At 46.1% G+C, this 19,457-nt stretch overlaps 1 protein-coding gene across 4 annotated transcripts in view; it reads right to left on the reverse strand.

Moving 5' to 3' along the window:
• The window catches only part of LOC119404600 (AP-3 complex subunit delta-1), a 150,393-nt gene extending 131,646 nt beyond the window's left edge, over positions 1–18,747 (reverse strand). For all 4 annotated transcript variants that reach the window (XM_037671155.2, XM_037671154.2, XM_037671153.2 and 1 more), the window contains exons 1-7: positions 18,519–18,747; positions 17,923–18,018; positions 13,516–13,596; positions 7,601–7,681; positions 7,412–7,519; positions 5,239–5,368; positions 314–453 (exon numbers count right to left, since the gene is read on the reverse strand). In XM_037671155.2, the coding sequence (XP_037527083.1) occupies positions 314–453; positions 5,239–5,368; positions 7,412–7,519; positions 7,601–7,681; positions 13,516–13,596; positions 17,923–18,018; positions 18,519–18,614 (732 nt within the window). In that variant the 5' untranslated portion in view covers positions 18,615–18,747. The remainder of the gene's footprint in view (positions 1–313; positions 454–5,238; positions 5,369–7,411; positions 7,520–7,600; positions 7,682–13,515; positions 13,597–17,922; positions 18,019–18,518) is intronic.
• Between the last annotated feature and the right edge of the window lie 710 nt (positions 18,748–19,457).

The raw sequence follows: 19,457 nt of genomic DNA on the forward strand, positions 1-19,457 counted from the left end.
TATGTGCTGCTGACACTTGCAGTCATCCGAATAATAAAGGAAAGGTGAGGCAGTGTCAAATATTACTTTTCAAAATTATCCTAATGGATATCAATGCAAGAATTCTCAATTTGCAATACAGTATTTCGGTTTCATGTCTTGGAATATTCTCCCCAACTATTTCCAGACACGAACAATGACAGTGACATTGGTGCTATACTGTTTTAGTGATCATCAAAAACATGCACTTGTGCGAACAAACAATCGCAGCCAGGAGGACCATTTTGAGAGCTTCCATTCTCACTTGCCGAGCAGTCAATCGAACAGTGCTTACCAACTTGATGATTTTGATCAGCATCCAGTTATTAGTGGAGCTTGTCATGAGCTTGAAAAAGACTGGTGCCAGTGAGAGGTAGTTTTTTGGGTTTTTTCGTGCCAGCTCACAGATGACATTCACCGACGCAGACTGCACCCCTGCGTTCAAAGTCACCAAGACTTTTAGTAAAAGGACTACTGTGTCGACGGCTCCTCCTAGATGAGAAGACGTTTCGCATGCATTGTACCATATAAACACTTAGTGCATGTTGAATTGAAATTGTGTCTTTGGGATAAAACCCAGAGCTCCAATTAAACCTACTTCTGCAAACATTTTTCACCATAATCAGGTTTTGTTCATCATCATCATCATGTTCATAATCAGTTTTGTTCTTTATGTGCAGCTCCTGTGGGCTAAACATTATTGCACTGCATGCAGTAGAGAACTTGCAATGTTGAAAACATTCCTTGCTCTCCATTGTTGTCCGCACTCAGGCAGCAAGTTGGACCAAGCCAAACATTCTACAGGGTTTCAACTTGGGCTTGTTGGTGATTCGTCTTGATGTGGGCTGTGGCGTACAGAAAACAGGGGCACAAAAAGGACAAAGCACAAACTAACAACAGTTTATTGGCGGGAAATGTGACCTCATTTATACCTGCAATTGAACACACATTGCGTATTACAAAGCAAGGCAAAGGAAAACCTTGACATGTATGTGTCGTACCAGTGGGATACGCAATCGGTCGTACTTAGTTACAGTAGAATTTATTAGAGTATGGTTGCTCGAAACTGATTTTCACTTCCAACCTTTGATACAAAATTTACGCTGCTCCACAGATATAAAAAGGTGCTGCCCAATGAGATGTGGGCACAAGAAAATCTAGCGCGAGCCGTTTTGGCTGATTGTCAGCATTGCCCATCAAATGCACATCGTAACCTCCGAGATGGTTCACATGAATTTTGAAGGCCCCAATTGTCGCGGACAGTTTTCCTTTTGGAGATCCGAGCACTGGGAACAGCCACGCGTGTAGCATACGGCCCCCGGGTCCGTGGCCTTGGAACACTGACTGAATGGGCCATGAAACAAGCGAACCAGCGTCAGTGGTTGTTTTTCTCTGTGTGTGCTTGTGGCGCGAGGAGGAGAGCCCAGCGGAGTCGGCAGAGCGTCATTCGCCAGCAAACCATTTGAGCTGCGTGGACGTTTCCTATTTTGGTGCACCAATAAATAAGTTTGCTTTGTTTTAATCACCGGCTCTGTTTCACCTTTGGATGTTTCACGACTCGAGCTAACGAGTCGTAGAGACAGTACACCAATTCACCTTCGTATGCCTTCACTTTTAGATTACAGATGGCATTCGCCTGGAGCATTCCTTTTTTTTCTTGCAAGGCACATGCTGCTGTGCTCGAGGCCGTGTTGTTGTTCTGTGTGCCTGCTCTTCACATCGAAATAAGCCATGCCTCACAATCGGACAAAAGGCAGACGAGGACTCAAAGAGGAAGTGGCTCGACTTGGCGTAAGAGCTAAGCCTCGCAACGTCAACGTGCACAATTGCAGGGAAACGCATACCTGCCAACTCACTCTATTTGCCTGGCAAACTACCAATTTTGTGAGCAAAGTCGTAAATCTCCAGAATATCAGCCCCAACCTCACCCTGAAAAGAAGATAATGACAAAGGACAGCGGATATAAAATTTTCTGGCCTTGGCTCATTGCGTGCAGTATGCTTAAGTCACTTTCGTCATAATACCCAGATGTCACACAGAAAAGCATACCACAATTGCAAAGGGGCTACTAGCTGTCACAGGACACAGCACTTTTCGTCCCTTTATTGCACACACATGCACGCACCATATATTTATGAGTACCAGTATGATCACTGACATCTAGAAACTGCTGGAAATAATTCAGAGCAGTCTGTGACATTGCTGCAGCCCTGAAAAGCAAAAGCAAATACAGTCGAACACGGATATATGGAACCCACATATATCGAATTTTCGCCTATATCAAACTCGTAAATTATCCCCTTGAAAATCCTATGTAAAAGTATAGAAATTCGCACGTTTATATCGAACGGTATTTTTACCCGCCATTGGATATATCGAACACCGCGCGAGCTGGAAGGCGCGCTTCGGCACTCGCTGTGCCCCGCGACCTTCGCGGCACCGCGCCTCCGCCGACACCCGATACACTCGAAAAACTTGAGGGCGAGAGGGCTCACACCGTACTCCTGTTGGGCGCATTCTCCAACTTGTGGAACGGCTTTCTTTTTTCTTCTCTCTCTCTCTTTCTCATGCTTTCTCCACGTTACCGTCGGCTCGGAGAGCAGGAACGAAGGAGCCGGCGGCTTCCTCCTTTCACCTTTTCTTTTCTTTTTTTGTCGCTGTTTTGTGAGTTTTGATCAGCCAACCACAGCCCGCACCTTTCGTATTTCCTCAGCCAACCACGGCTCGCGCCTTTCGTACATTGCTGCTGCCCTCGCAGGTAGCCCGGGTAGCCATCGCCGCCATCGCGACTGACCGCGAGCGCTTTGTTGGCGGAGTCCACTTCCGTGAGTTGTTGCATACCACCGCATTCCTCTTTTGCATGCGTGCTGTGCAAAGGTGCTGCGGACTGCTTAAATTTTCGACTTCCCGTGTAGCAATGGCCAGCATCAAGAAGCGTAAGAACCTTGAATTTGCGACGAAGTTGAAAGCCATACAGCGTGTTGAGGCGGGCGAAAAAAGTTTGGCGGTGGCGGGCGGCATCGGGATACCACGGAGCCCACTGAGCACCTTGTTGAAGAACAAGGCAGATATCAAGGCAAAGGCGGCAGAGCAGCGAACATCAGGAGCCTGTCGTGTGCGCGCTCCTGCGATGACGAGCGCATAGACGACGCGTTTCGCGAGTTGTCGTCCTTCTTCCCGGCTGCCGTACCACCCGAAGTGTCTGCGGACGATTTTGTGGAAGCGGACTGCAATGTTCAGGCTGTTGCGAGCATCGCTGACGAGGACATAGTAGCTGCGGTCGCAGGGACCCAGGATGCCCAGGCCGACAGCTCAAGTGGCGACGAAGATCGTCTGCATGAGGCGGCGGCTACACGCGAGTACTCCGCCGCTGAAGTGGCGGCAGCGTTCGGCTTGATTCGCCGTTGTTGTGCCGACACGGAGGAAACCGGGCTGTCGCACCTGGACAGCTAAGATAAGCGATTTTTTTTCACACAAATAAAACATTCTGTTGCATCGTGTGTACGGAATTAGTCGTCATTTTTGAATGCGCCGATTGTAGGTGATCGTCCGCCACTGGTAAGGTCTCGGGACCTGTATTTTTTTATATCGAATTTTTCATATATTGAACTAATTCGCGATCTCCTTCGAGTTCGATATATCCATGTTCGACTGGAGAAACACATGCCAGCTTTTTTTTGTCACACACTATGCACAATAGTAGCACACTAATTTGGCATACTAAATGGCTGTTCTCGCTGCCACAAACTGTTGAAAGGACAATGAAAAAAGACACACGTGTCTACACAGCCTTTTATAGTGATAGCAATTATATGGACACTCTCGGTTGATTTTTGCCATCGCCGTCACGCCCCGGATATGTATATATATGTATATATATAAAAAGGCACAAAGAAAAATAAAGCAGAAGAAAAAAATTCTGAAGTACCCGTCCACAGATTCGAACCAGCAACCCCTCGCTCCCCAGTGCACTGCGTTAGACAACTCAACCACACTCCATGTATGCGCCGGCGAAATAACGGCGAGCTATTTATATACACCATGTGCCACTGGTGGTAAACAAATCTCGGAGGAGCGTGTTTTCTATCACGCAACACTCCTAATTTTCTTTCAATTTGAAAACTGCCCTTGAGACGCGCACGAAAAAGTGGATGGCACACCTTGCATCGGATGCCGCCGTGTGGCTGGAGATGCAGGGGGTCACTCCATGCGCCACAGTTTAAAAGAAAAAGTAATATCTAAGAGCGTCTGATTCTCCATTGTCGACAGTTGCAGCGCGTTGCTCAAGCACATAGACGTAACAACTGTGACAGCTGTTAGTTCATGTTTGCCCCGTGCATGCCTGTGCATTCTTTTAGGGTGTCCTTCTTTGTGCTTCAGCGGTGCGCTGCAAGTATCGAGCTGCTTCTCGTTCTTCGTGTGACATTTCAATTTCTTGCTATCACATTCACTGCTTCGCCCTTACGGCGAAACTGACTTTTTTTCCACTGTCCTTTCGTCAGTGCCTCGCAGCACGAATAGCCATGAAGTCATACGGCAGTGTTAGTTACTTGGCTGGTACACTAGTATTTCCATGTTTTTCAGTGATACGAATTTTGACTCACACGAATATTTTTCATGACCCTGCAAAATGTGTGTCATCATGATAAAAGTACATGTGCCTGCAATGCTAAAAAGCCCAAGAAGTGCTTTATGTTTTCTGGTCCCAACCAATGGATTCCTGCTCCTCATTTTCTCCTACATTCATGTGATGTGGCACCCAGCATACTATGTGCATGTGTGTTCTTTAAACACTAGTATGTACTAATACTGGGCCAGTTACAGCACTGACACACATCCAAGATCACACATGCCAGCACACACCTTAAAAGACATAATTGAAAGCTCTTGATGTGCAATCTGGATTTGGCTACTAGCTGGTGTAGGAAAAAATGCACCAAGTACTCATGCAACTCAGCCAAACTGGAGCCCTGGCGAGAAATGAGCAAGTCCTTGACAGAACTGTTGTGTGTGTTACTCCACACTGCTTCAGCCGCATCTCTCAATTGGTTTTCGTGGGTTTCCGAGAGCTTGGCTGCCAGCACTTTTAAAGAGCTCCCAATGAAGACAATGCTCATACTTGAAGGCCTTGAAAAATGCTTCTGAAAGTAAGCTCGTTTTATAACTATCTACAAAGGTGAGATCCTACAAGGCATTGTTAAAAGGAAGGGAATGGTTTGCCTGGGTCTGGGTCCTCTAGTTTTTCTTTCAGCCGTGGAAATGCTGGCCTCAGGGCATCTGGGAATCGGAGGAAAATCTTGTACATGAGCAGCACCGCTTTCTTGCGCAGGTAAGGCTTGGTGGATGTGAGCTGCAAGAGGCAGGCACACATTGAGCCACAAGGTCGATAAACACCCCACCCCTGAGAAATGTAAATAATAGTCATTTTTGTTGTTTTAGTCATTCAAATGCCAATATGCACACAGCCCAAGGTTTTACATCATAAAGTGGGCTGGGCATGCTTAAGGTTTTACATCCACACGCAAAAGCATTCCTGCTTAAAACAGCAACACTGAAGTCACTGCTCTAATAGTTCATCTTACAGCTTCTAAAATTTGTTGCTAAAGCACGCCCATAATTCTTTCAAATAAAATTTTGTGGAATTCTAGGGCTGCCTTGAAAATGGTCACCTTACTATTCCAAGTCTTTATTCATTCAATCTGGTTCTGAAATTCACTATTCGCACAGCCCTAGTCAATCGTGACACAAGTGAAGCTAGTGCTGCACTTCCACTGCCGATTGTGACGGGTGGTGTAGTTTGTAACCAATCAGAGTGAATCTGTTCGGAGCAATTTGCTTGGCCTCTTTTTGCCAACTGATTAGAATATGGGCAGTTTAAACGGCATTTTACGATGAACACGTGAGCACAGTCATGCATAGCTTGGTTTTTATTACATATTGCCTAGGACAGTTTGTACACACTGGTTTGCCAGCAAAACGTGTTCTTTGCATAATCCGAACGCATGACGAGCAATCCGATGCATGCCAACGGCTGCAGCACCACTTTGTGCTAGATGCAGGCTACATGGGCATTTAGGCTCTGTGCTATGACTGCTATATCAAAAACATTGCGCAGTGCAACTGGCATGAACTTTTTTTTTAAATGATCAAGCTTTTTCACATCCAATGTACAGTTGCATAAAAATATTGTCTACAGCGTGCAGCACTTAAAGTGGTAGCGAAGAATGGCTGAAATTCTTGAAGAATCCCTTCTCTATCTATTATTGCAACCATGCCAAACTGCCAATAACAAAGGCCGCACACACATGAAATTTTGGTTAGGCCAACTGCACAAGAATGAGCAAAAAATGCACTGCTGGAAAAGAGAGGGCTTTCATGGCAATCGTGGAAATGCTGTAGGCATAGAGTTTCTTACAAAAATGACTAGAGGGAAATCTGGCGCCACCGTCTATGCGAATTTCTTAAGGGGCGCCATTGGAGCACTGGGAATGACGGTATATGTGTCTGCGAGGCTTGTGTTGACTGGTGTTGAGCGAGGCTTCGGCTCAAAAGCGGTACGACTGCGCAAATAAAGCTTCTCTAAAACAAACCTTTTATAAGCGGATGTCATTTACGCGTATTATATTTTAAAATAAACGTCCACTCACCTTGACGGCATAACCAAACGGCGAAAGAGAGAAACAGACGACGAACAGTGGCAGAGGGAGCGCTGCCTTTGTTGTCTGCCTGCCAAGTTTAGCGGCCGTTGGTTACTTTTTACGCTTCGTAAAACTATACATCGATGAAGAGGTTTCTAATGTTAAATAAAACTCGTTTTTCTGCAATAATAAAAAACAAATAGAAATCAACCATTTCGACACAAGGAACGCATTGAAGCCAGACGCGTCTTCGAGGTGTCTGGGCTCTACTCTACGTGAAGGATATGAATCCGAGTCAAGTTCGAAGCTCACATGTCCCGGCATTCCTATGCATCCAACAACTCGCAGCGCCACTTTTCCCTCTGGGTAAGTGTAGGAAACTCTATGGCTGTAGGTGTGCTTGTTGCCAGACCAAGAATATTTTAGGCCACAAACACATGCATGCAGGTGGGACAGTGAACAGTTGGCACAAGCTGCACTTTGATGGGCGCAGCAAGGTGCAGGCAAATGGAATTGTAGCAAAATGGCACAACAGCCATAGCTGGACCAGTACTGGTTGCATGGAAACCATTCATCTGCTCTATGTATGCACAATGCACCCATAATGCACACAGACATACAGTTGTTGGTGCAATTTACTGAATTGGAACTAGTAGCAAACATTTGGTTCTACAATGAGCCAGCACTTTTCTTTCTGGCCTACGTGGGCTTGAGAAAACACCCGATAGACGTCAATGAAATTCAGTGGCCCTCACCAGCGTCATCACGTCGTTGGCCAAGTCCCGCGCCAGGTCGGCTGTCACAAAGCAGGCCAGGCCACTCATGGCTGTGCCCGAGTCATACATGCTCTGACTGTTCAGGTCCTGCCAAACACAGAGCTTGCATTTAAAGGAAGGCCCCCAGCAGCCACTGGGCAATGCGTAGGATGTACAGAAGCAGCTTACTTTGCGAATCATGTTGGTGGTGAGCATGAGGACATCTGTGCCTTCGTGGAAGCTCTGTGATGCAGCCAGGTAACCAATACGCTGCACACCAGAAATGTGCATGTGTTATTATTCGTATTGATCAAATTCCTCGTGACCTTCACAATTTTTTTCCTAAAGGGCTTGCATCGAATTTTCCTAACCTTTCCATTTTGCGACACAGTGTTGATATTCTCTGAAGGCAACGTCTCGCGAGCCTACTAGACAGCATTGGGTGGCAACAGGGCTTGTGGGAAGCCTGGAGAGAGGTCAACTTTGTAGACATTCCAATGCATGCCTTTGCTTCATTCCAAAACTGATTTCTTGCATCGTATAGATTTACACTTTGCTTTACTGCTAGCACTGTTTACATTTGGTGCCTTCACACTCGCACTCCAGGTGAAGCTTTTCTGGTGAGAGCACAAAACTTGATGGCACGCATGATATCTGTGCTCACAACAATGTTATCCTCAGCCATGAAGAGAAGAGCATACACTTAAAACATGTCGGTGACGTTAACCACCCTGTTCAGTGCTGTAAAAAAGACAATGGAAGTTTAGCGTGACAGCAATAACAAGGAGCAGTGGTGCGCTCCTTTGGCATAGTTGTCAAGCTGGGTGGAGAACACAAGCAAGTTCATTCTGGGTGGAAGGAATGGCAAAACATTTCACAATGCTGGTGCCAGCCCTCAGTATCGAGAACAGGCGTCACAATGCACTGGCTTGTACACGGTCAATTCTTAGCAACGTTCTATTCCGCCAGCACAGCTAATGGCACCAAGCTTCTCTGTTTAATGTGCTGAGTTCAAATCCTATTTATTTATTTGTTCGCACATCTCGAACATCCCAGCAACATAATTGCGATAAATCTACGCTTGCTGTTCAGATGCATAGAGAAGAGGCTCAAGAAGGCCTGTTGCGTGTGCTTTCGTTTATTCCGACCAAACTACTCACAGTGGCGAGGCTACGCTTGCATACCTGCCAACCTCACAGCATGAAAATTCGGGAGACCGCAGTGGGGAAAGGGGGGGGTTCTTTTTGCATAGCGGAAATTACTGAGACTGGAGACAGACATCAGAAAGGAATATATGTTTGTTTTGAGCTGCTTGAACCAAACTTCTTTACCTGTGAAAGCACCAAGGCAATTCACAGGCGCACGTGGTACAGAATCTGTACTTGTCACCTTTCCGCGAAGTCACAAAGCACGGAAACCCAGCAGTGTACGAGTCCAGAAAAACTTGCAAGTACTTTGATTTTGACGCCGTCGTCAACCTTCTAACTGAACTCTGAAAACACGCAACCCCCACGGCAGACGGCGTAGCGTACAAAATGCGGGGGCCAAGATGGAGACTCAAAAGTTCCAGCTAGGCTTAACGAAAACGATTGCCGCAAATGAACTGAACGGTGGCCATAGCGGCAAGATTGCGACACGCGGCGCCGTTTCTCCTAAGCACGCCGATATCGACAGTGCAAAGCACAATGGGGGCCGCTTAATTACCACTGGTCTGCCGGCCACCCCTCCTTTGAAAAATGGAATGTGCTCGACAGTCTCGTTATCGGAGCGCTCGTGCAGCGCCGCGGCTCCAGCCCCCGTGCACTTTTGGCAATCTTTTTCCGTTGAGACTGCACCTTTTCCCTCGCCTTCTTTCTGTACGGTGGCCAGCGCTTCTCACGGCCAGCCGGCCAGCCTTCGCCCAGATGCGCAGTGCCTAGAATGTACTCAGCGGTACTCTGCGATATGGTTACAATGAAATAGAAGTGTGGTGGCGAGTGCTCTTCCGCAGCACCACCACAGCAGGAAAGGCTGACGTATGCGCATGATTTTAAAGAAACAGAGAAAAAAAACCCGCCTCTGCTGTGGTGGCCAGATTTTCGGGAGATTCGAGATGACATTCGTACGATCGGGAGATTAGGTCCAAATTCGGGAGTCTCCCGGACAATTCGGGAGACTTGGCAGGTATGCGCTTGTCCACATCACCTTTTCACCAAGACGGAAACAGCAACAGGACCAAGAGGCATGCAAGAGTTCATTACTACAATGTATTTTTTTAAAGGAGTGGTGACAGAAAACTTGTGAATCTCTGTTTTTTGCTCTTAATCAGTGGCTACTGACTCGTTAATAGTGGCAACAAAACTCATTAGCCCCAGCACGAGATGAATGTTTAATTGACCGGAGGCAGTTTCGATTTTGAAGAGCACTTGGTGGCCCCGTGACACAGTCGGCCTACTCGTTAACCAATACTATCAGGTGTCCACGAGAGCCAGTGACATCACTGGCCAGCTTCTGCCATGTTGTCAGCGCTGCTGTTTCGTTTGCTGTGCTGAGCGTTGCGAGTGCTTGTTTCCTCAATTGTCAAACAACGTTGCTTATCTAGTGCGGCGATAGACGAAAGAGCCGGGAGGAGCGTAAAAATCAGTAGAAAAGCTCGATTCACTTTGCGAATCTCGCCGGTGGCTGCGATTTTGTTCTTGTCGTCATCGTCTAAGTGAGACGACTTTTTCCGTGAGGCTTGGAGCAGCCGCAGCCTTAGATGTGCTGAAACATTTTCGCTTCGATCATTTGTAAAGTAGCAGGTTGAGAAGTGACGGAGGAAGCAGTGAAATCACAACATTGGCGCTCTGTAACAGTGTTTATGTGTAACATGCAAGTGACGTGATGTACCCTTTACTGACTCGTATTTAGATTGGGCAACGCTGCGTTCTCAAGGCATACCAATCCCACGTACGCACGTTGGAACGCCAAAGCAGTTATCTGTCCACTATGCCATACGATCCTGGCAGGAGAGAGCTTTAGTTTGGATACCTGGTTACCGGAGCTGTTGACACCTGCAACAGTAGCAGCAGCCGCGGAGGAGGTAGCGACATCTTGTGGCTTTTTGTCCAACTACAATCATTTTTTTTTCGGTTTTCTCCGTAGCGTTGCTGTTCTTGTTGCAAAAAAAAAAAAAGCAATGAGAATACTGTGAGTTGCAAATTATCTCACTGCTCATGCTTTACAGAGAGTCAGTAAGCGGGTAAGTCGCTGCAATGTTATTTTGTAGGTCTCTGGTTATGCTATGCATCATCAGGTTTTGCCACCAGCATTGTCCATCTCGTACACGCCTCTGGTAACCCGGCCAGAGCTCGTGACGTACGTTGTTTACAAAAAGGCCCCGCTCGATGACATCATCGCTTTTTGCTTCTATTTCAGATTCGGAACTTTCACAAACTTTAAAACTCAATTAAAATACTTTTTAGGCTGTATTTGTGGCTGATATTGTACAGATGGCATCTATATGCACCCATTAGTGTGATGCAACAGTCAAATCGTGTCCGAATTTTTGTGTCACCACTCCTTTAAAGATTGTATTTGCTCTAACACGCCGGCCCTTTTACGTATTAGTTTTCTTTGCAATTGTTGCTCTGTAAAGGCAGCATTCATAGTCAAGCTAAGTGTTCATTAACAGTCTAGACATTCACAAGTTACCAACAACGCAATGTGTCAGTAACTTGTGAATTGGTGGTGCTCGTCTGTTCACATTCGGTGGTGCCTCAGCCGAGAAAATCGTGCATGCGGTACCCCAGCTGGCGTCACAATAATTTCCTTACCGACATTTATTTGCCAGAAGAAGCATGGTTTTAGAGTTTCCGACATGACAGATTTCATGCAGCACTAGGAAGCAGCAAGATTTTTATTCCGCTGGTTGTGTCCAAGCGATGAAAAATCCTGGGGTGTTGCTGGAGTCCACAGGTGGACTTGTCTTCTCTCACCGGTTGTCCTTGTGTGTCTATTACATCGGACGAACCCTCTCTGAAACGTCTATTGGGTGGAGGGTATTAAACTCGTGAATGACTTCATATTTTCTGCCTCCTGGGGAGTTTGACTAATGTATGTCAACTATGAGATTGTCGAAGCTGTGACTTGCCACAATGAAGTGCTGTGCCACTGCTTTCAGTAATTCCTTCACTATGTTTGCACGATGCCCATTTAATCTAATATTAATAGGACGTCCTGTTTTAACAATGCATTGTTTGTGACAATTTGAACATTCAGTCACGTAGATAACATTTGAACTAGTGCAGGTAAAACAAGATTTTATACGATGGACATAATCACTTCTGCTGCTTTTGACTATAAGATCACTTTTAACTATCACATCGCAGTTTAATGTGGCAGGTCACAACTTGGAAGATCTCAAACTTTACATGCTACAGTTAAACTTCCAGTTGCCGAGAGACAGACAATACAGAGAGTCATACCATATTCACAAGTTGAATACATTCCAGCCAATAGGTATAACTGTTTCAAAGGGGGCTCTTGAATCCATCCGATATGGTATATACACAACGAAAACCAGTGAGAATTAAGCCTTTCTTCTAAGAATTTCTGACCGTTCTTATCACCGTGAAATTGTCATTGTCAGGTGGTACCCACTTTTAACAACCATAATAAAGCAAAAAACATGCCTCCCGTCCATCTATGCTTTCAATCCGAATCACCAAACACCATTCCCTGTTGTTTCCTTTTGACCGATTCGGCATGCCAGCCCCTCCTTTCTTTGCACACTTGGCCTTTCTGTTTGCTTTGGAGGAGGAGAGGGTACAAGACATGCTCAGCTCGGAGACACTGGGTCCACTCCAGCAACACCCCTGGTTCTGTCATCGCTTCAGAGCTTCTCACTCACTTGTGCTACACGCTGCTGTGAAAACATTACAGCAATGAAATTCCGTCCATTTGTAGGAATGGATGCTTCAACCATGCAATGAAGTTAAGCAATATCCTGCACTTTCCCTTCGCTGCAAAAGGAATAAAATTGTTCAGTAGTTAATTATTCAATTATTATACGACATGACTGTTGTTCATTGAACCAGAGAGGCAACGATTAATTTTTAAAAAGTTTACTTTGTGAAATGTGCTTGCCAATAAAAGAGGCAGATTTTTCAACACAGACGTTCACTCTAGCTAGAGTGGTATTGACATTATCCTTTCAGAACTGGTCTCTGCTGTGATTTCTTCCCCAAGATGGTGCTTCAGGTATCCACTCAGTCACAAATGAGGACCTCCAATGTGCTTTGTTGATTGTACAGAAGACAATTCTTTTGATGAAACACCCCCCGCCTGCAAACATGGTGCTCAGGGATGTCCAGCACAACCTTTGCATAAGTAGCTGCACTATGGGGCACAACGTGATTGCCGCTTGACAAGCCGACTCAATACAGGAGGAGGACAACTGGGGTGATTCATGGACATTCCACACATGAGAATCTTACCTGGTCCAATGAAAATTCATTGCCATCGACTAGAACAGGGGTCTCAAGATCACCTCAGTTAGCGGGCCGCAGTCCCGCAATGGCCGAGACAGTGAAGAAGCTTGAAGCGGAAGGTGTGGGTGGAGTTCGAACAAAATGTCGGCTAATGTTGACATTTGAAATTTCAACAAAGGCCTTTCCCATATATAGGTGTGTGTGTGTGTATGTGATTGGGCCTCAGGACCCAAGAAACATATCGGTACCAGTCTTAAGAATGACTAAAATCCGGACACCTATTCTGAAATATAGAGTATTTTGCCCAGTTATATTCAACACATGGCAACCGCACGGTGTGTCTCATGAAAAATATACAACGAAGGCAGTCTGAGTCATACACGGGCCGGGCCGCTAGCGAAAGGTGCGTGGGCGGCATGCGGCCTGCGTGCTCTCCAACCTCTGCATTAGAGTAAGCACAGTCTCATAGAAATATTGTACTTCCTCGCATATAACGTGCACCAAAAAACGGGAAAATGTGCTTAAAAAGTGGGAGTTATATGCGAGGAAATGCGCTATGTGATTATCTTCCCAAAAGGCACAAAAACTAGGGATAATGCAAGCAAACAAATGGTCATCCACATTTAAAAAAGGCCTGGAAACAAATATGCCTACCTTATACGTGAACTTCGTGGAGCTCATAACTTCGATAATGTTGAAAGCTGCCCAGCTGATGTCATATCCCAACATTTGGAGCTGCAACAAAAATTAAAAGCAGAGTTCAGTTACTGCGTGAAGAAATCTCGTGCAGTGGCTTCCATGGACTAGCACACCACTATCGATAAATTGTGGAACTCGGCCATCCAGGGGATTATGATGGTTCACATATTGGAGCGCAAGACTGGAACGACCTTCCTGCCCACATCGCCATGTCATCTCAGTTGGCCCAATTTAAAACTGCAGTAAAAAGCCATATTTTATCCTTGTAAATGTGATCTACTGCTGTTTTTCAATTTTTTTTTGTTATTGTTGGTGCTGTTTCTGCTTTTTTGCTTTCTTTTTATCTATCATGTTTTCTTGCCCACCCCTCATGTAATGTGCCTCGGGACCCTTGAGGTACTAATAAACGAATAAACGAAACGAGTATTCAGATTAACTCTCATCACCTGAGATTACAGCCAAAGTGTCAGTACGAAGCCGACGTCAGAAATACAAAGAATTAAGCAGATTTTATATTGCACAAGAAGACAAGCACAATACAGGACATGGCAATGCAGGACATAAATGTAGAAAGCAAAAAAAGAAAAGCAGTGATCATACAATGGTCAGGGCTAAGACCACACTTGTCTTAAAAGGATACTGAACAAAATTTTCGCCACCGAGATAAATGGCCCAACTGAAAGATTGGGTGCTGAAATTTGCTGAAACAACCTTCATTTCAGCCAGAGACTAGCAGGAAATAATGAATTTAATGCATTTTTCGCAAATTGGCGCGTCTAGCGGCCGCGCCGCGAACTAGAGAGGAAGTGACGCGAAACTCGGCGGATACTGACTCGCCAACCGTGCTCGCTGCAAAATCGCTTACCAATCGACATCGCAAGCCGCCACCCGCTGCCGCGCGTCTCTCTCAAAACGTGTTCTCACGGTCCGGAAGGTGTTCTTGAGAGGAGAGGTGGAGAAAGGGAAGTGGCAGGGCAGGAGAGAGCGTGCCGGTTGCCCCCTCTTGCTGGAGCATTCGACGTCACGGCCGTCGACAAGCGCACTGGCGTGCAGCCGCCGCGCTCTCACAATCCACTAAAAATACGGCCAACTGCTCGAAATTACGTGAAATAAATGCTGTGTATAGGAACAGTCGTGTCGATCGAGTCAAATGCAAGTGTTTTCGTAGCTTTTTCAAATTTTTGTTCAGTATCCCTTTAAAGAGAGCAAGCAAATCACTAAAAAAATTTAGGCAAACTTAGATGTAATCAGGATAACAGCATAGGAATTCAAGACTGCACTTGAGAACAAGTAGAATGCTTCAATTATTTGCAGCCACATGGCCTGGACAGCGGTGCTCTGCGGGTTGGCTTTCCTCTCTAGAGGTTTGGCGTGGCAGCTCACTGCTTCAAAACCTGCTCCCCACGCAATGTTTCTGGGAATGCTGCCACAGCCTTCAACTTTGAGGACTGTAGGAGTGGGTGTGTTGGTACAACATGATTATGAATGCAAATCAGCGCAACCTACAGGAGGGGACAGAAGAGAGGACACAGACTTGAACTTTGGCTGACAGCACTGGTGTTGTTTTCTGTTTACTCATGCTGTGCCGTACGTCCATCGGCAACTGTGCATGCGGTGCCACAAGTTCAGCTGCTGTGGCCACAACACAAGTGCACGCCACGGTGGAGCGCAGCGCAATCCCACTGGTAAGTGCGCGCTTGCATCCTATCAGTGCAAGGTGTAATTTACGGTTGGCACCACAGCAGAACATGGCCAGACTGGAGGGGAAACATGCGCGAGCTGCATATAGTCCGGCCGTGCTTGCACAAGGCTGCAGGGTTGCACTGGACAGCAATGGCGATGCCAAGATGACCGTAATCTATGTCGAGTTGGTAGCCAAGCGCCTGGAGAACAGACGAGCACACACTGGATACACAGCGCCTCTAATTGTGTGGTTTTCCGTTGTTTGTGCTCTTATTCCCAGCACAAGCTGGCCGCTGGAAACTAAATTTTAATATCGGTGCATCTCTCGCAGATGGCACAGCAGCTAGGGATTGGTGGCTGCCCCATCCGTCTGGCCTGTAGTGGAGCATGAAACACGGTTTGTCATAACCTCCCTTCCTCCGCCACAGTGCCAGTGCTGCTCAGCCAAAGATGCCGTTGCAGAACCACGCTCGTTGCGAACAAAGAACTCGGATGAGCTGCAGCCCGCTCATACACTTTCAGACTGACTCCGTTGAACACATACAGATGGAATGCCGTTCCCTCTGCCATTCCTTCACAAATCTAACAAGGTACTGTTCCAGTTCCACCAACCGTTAACGGAACCGTGGTAATCCTCCAAAAATTGGGGGACCCTTAAAGGGGTACCGATACGAAAATTTTCAGTTGTCATTTTTTAGTGTCAAATGAAAGGCCAAGCCCTCAAGAGCCTAGAAAAGGCAGTGCTAAGCACGAGTGCACCCTGAAAAAGTAATTACAGTATGTTTTTAAAAGCTAGTTTCAGTTCCTACTGTACCCTGACGTCACAACACGGTATGAGCTTTTTATCACGTGCTCACACAATATGTGGCGACGTTTCGACGGTCGCTCCGCACCGTGGCTCCGTTGGTGACGCACAAGCGGCCATTTTGAATGTTTTGGTGACGCACAAGTGGCCATCTTGAAAGTTTTGGTATCTGACGTCATCACAACTAGCCAGACTGCTGCGTGAAGTCACCAGAATTATACTGTAGCCTGACGTCAAGCTAGTGTTGATGTCGGTAGGTGCGCCATGGAAGAATTGACCTTATGTTATCGAAATAAAATATATTTTTGGAGGGTGTCAACTTGAGCTTGTTGGCATGGCTTCATCGTCGGAAACAGCATGCGCACACGGGACCAGCGCAAAGTCCTGTCTGTCTTTCTAGTCCCATGTGCTCGCGCTGTTTCCGACGATGAAATAAAATATCTTGTCAACGTAGCTTCACACTTGCTCAGAGCCGTCTCTGCATACAGGAGATCTGTATGGCAGAGTAAACTCGCCTTTGAAAAAAGGTGTCAGTACCCCTTTAAGCTTCGCCTTTAAGAGTTGAACGTGATAGCGGAATCTGGCCCCTAGTGCGCACTTCAACCACTAAGTGCATACTTATTAATGTGTATTGCTACACACACACACACAGACACACACGCGCGCGATGTATCTTTAGTAATGGTACAGGTTTTCGATCTAAAGCACTTCCCTGTGCAAGAGTCGAGATATATTTCTCACAATGCCTCACAGATGGCAGCACATTTAACGTTTGTTTTGCTTGATCAATGCCTCATCTAGAAAGCAGGCGTTGGCTTGATATGTTTTCCGCTAGATGGACATAGTTGTCCATTTTTGGAGCTGTTTGAACGTTCGTGTGTGTTTTTAGCGGCGATGGCTGCATTATCCCGGCTTTTTTTCGAAGCATGGCATCGCGCAAAAAACGTAGCTTGATGGCCTCGCCAATGCGCCTACAAAACGCCAAATGGGCTCATTTTCGTCATGACACCTGCCAAACAAAATGCATTAAGGAGACTCCTTCCACTACATGGCATTTATGTAGTGTTTTTTTCCAAAGCAGTTACCAGTAACATCGTGGCTTTGTGGTAGGACATCTGCTTGCCACACAAATGGCCCGGGTTCGATCCTCAATGGGACCGAAGATTTTTATTGTTTATTTTATTTGCATCTTTCTCGATTTTTCATCACGGACAATTTTTCGCTCACAAGCGTCGATAGCGACACCGTCACCGACACCGGAATTTCTGCGACACGAGCTCTCTAACGCTATCGCGTTAAAAAGGAACTGGTTCCAGGAACACTGTTCTGTAGAACGCTTATGGAGCCCCCTCTTTCTACTGCAGGCACACAGTTGTGAGGTGCCTACTATGCCACAAATCATCATCCTTTAGCAAAGCTGCCTCGAGGTACCCGCTACATGGCTGTAAGGCAATTACACTCTTTGTTGATGCTGATGATAAAAAATTATGCCCTTTGGGAAACCACCCACCCGAATCACTTGGTGTGATCTTACTTTTCTGTCACACGATGTTACATCTGTTAACATGATTCCTTGCCCAACATGAGGCCTGTATGGGGTCTTTCTGCAAAGAAGTTTCAAACACTGGCATGGCTCTGTGAAGAAGTGCCTGTTTTCTTTTTTTTTTACACCAACAAAATAGGCTGTTGTGCTTACACTGCAAAACTGTGCAACAGTTTCGTGTACACCCTTTTGGCTTACCCATAGCAGTGATCTATGACACAGCTTTTTGCTTGAAGTGTCTTTGCCCTGTGATACAGATAAGTAGACACACATACTTTGGAGAATGTATGACAGTGGCATAAGTTGTACGTGAAGAAAATGCTTTCCTTACATAAGCCAGTTTTGCAACAGCGTTCGCCTTCACAGACATGTTTTCCTGTCGGAGCTCTTCCTTGATTTCGTCGATGCATTGTGAAATATATTTCGTCTGAAAACAAACAAACAAAAAAGGCACTCAGCACACAGATCAATTAATGGATGGCTTAGAATTTCAGCACTCGGATGAGAGGCGGATTTTGCAATCTGATTACGGAACTCGCGAAAAAAAATATTCTGGCAAGCTTACTCTGGCCACCGTAAAGTGGGGGAATGGATATTTACATTCAAAAAGTTGAGTGCACCAAAGAATATATCATCGTCACACTGTTTTTTCACAGTAACAAAATATGGCACAGTTAACGAGCATCAAACGAAACTAAAAAGCACAAATGTGAAGGATAGCAAGATGGACCGAAACATGTCAATCCATGCGGAATGTCTCCGGCGCAGCTGTGAAGCCGGTGCCAACTACACAGCTTTTTCGAAATCGCCGCAATGGAGGTTGGTTAGGGCGCATCATATAATGGACAGCGGTCGGTGCACTCACTTATCTGCAACTTGACGCCCCCGAAATATAGACTAGGCCTCCCAGCAGTTGGGCAGTCTCACCTCGTTCTCCTTGTTGTTCCTAATACCACGGACGAGGTCCGTCAAGTTCTTGTCGAACATTCGTTCGATATTGCCCTTGACTTTCCTTAATGCCATGGTGTTTGATCACTACATAAAGCTTGCAATCTTCTGAAAAGCTAAACAAAAAACCCAGTCGCACAGCCGCACCAGCGTATGACCGTCTTGCGTGGACGTACTACATATACATACATGTACAAAATAAAAAAATTGGAAAAAAGGGAGAAGTCACGAGCTAGCGATACCATAGAGCGATACGAGTAGACTCAAACCTCTCGGAGCCTCTGGAAAATTTTCAGTTTCGTAACCTTTCAATAAAATTGATTTTGGGTGTATTTCCGACCAAAAAGGTAGGCCTATAGGCTTTTGAAATTTTATATTTTCCGTTTTTACGGCGCATTTCGAAGAAATTGATTTTGGATAGACTTTTGACCACGGTGGAAGGTGTGTGGTAGACGACTCCCTGTGGTTGTGCACTTTTTGCGACAGATGGCGGGATACGTCGCGGGCCGTGCGCCGGGTCTTTCCGGTTTGCCGCATGCGTGTAGCACCGGCGTAAATCCCGGAGGAGGGGGGTCAGGGGGGTCCTGACCCCCCTTGTGTTCAGGTTGAGGGGGGCACCCTTTACACTGTCCCCCCTTGAGATTTATCTTTCAAACGACACATATTTGAATTGCTTGAAAGTTAAGTATAGTGCAATCAACTTTTTTTGTTAATGCCTACTTATCTTGTAGTGTGTATCTGTGTTCCAGTGATGCAAGCAGATGCATAGCACCTTATATGGACATGCCAAGGATTACAGTCGCAACGCTCCCGTCATCTCCTGCTCTCCTGCAAGCTGTGGCGGTATTTTGTAAGCATTCCTAAACGGACGGAGGCGGTCCGTCCGTTTGAGTCGCACGTGACTAATCAATGTGAGCA

The sequence above is a fragment of the Rhipicephalus sanguineus genome, chromosome 9 (genome assembly GCF_013339695.2).
Source record: "Rhipicephalus sanguineus isolate Rsan-2018 chromosome 9, BIME_Rsan_1.4, whole genome shotgun sequence".
NCBI classification, from domain to species: domain Eukaryota; kingdom Metazoa; phylum Arthropoda; class Arachnida; order Ixodida; family Ixodidae; genus Rhipicephalus; species Rhipicephalus sanguineus.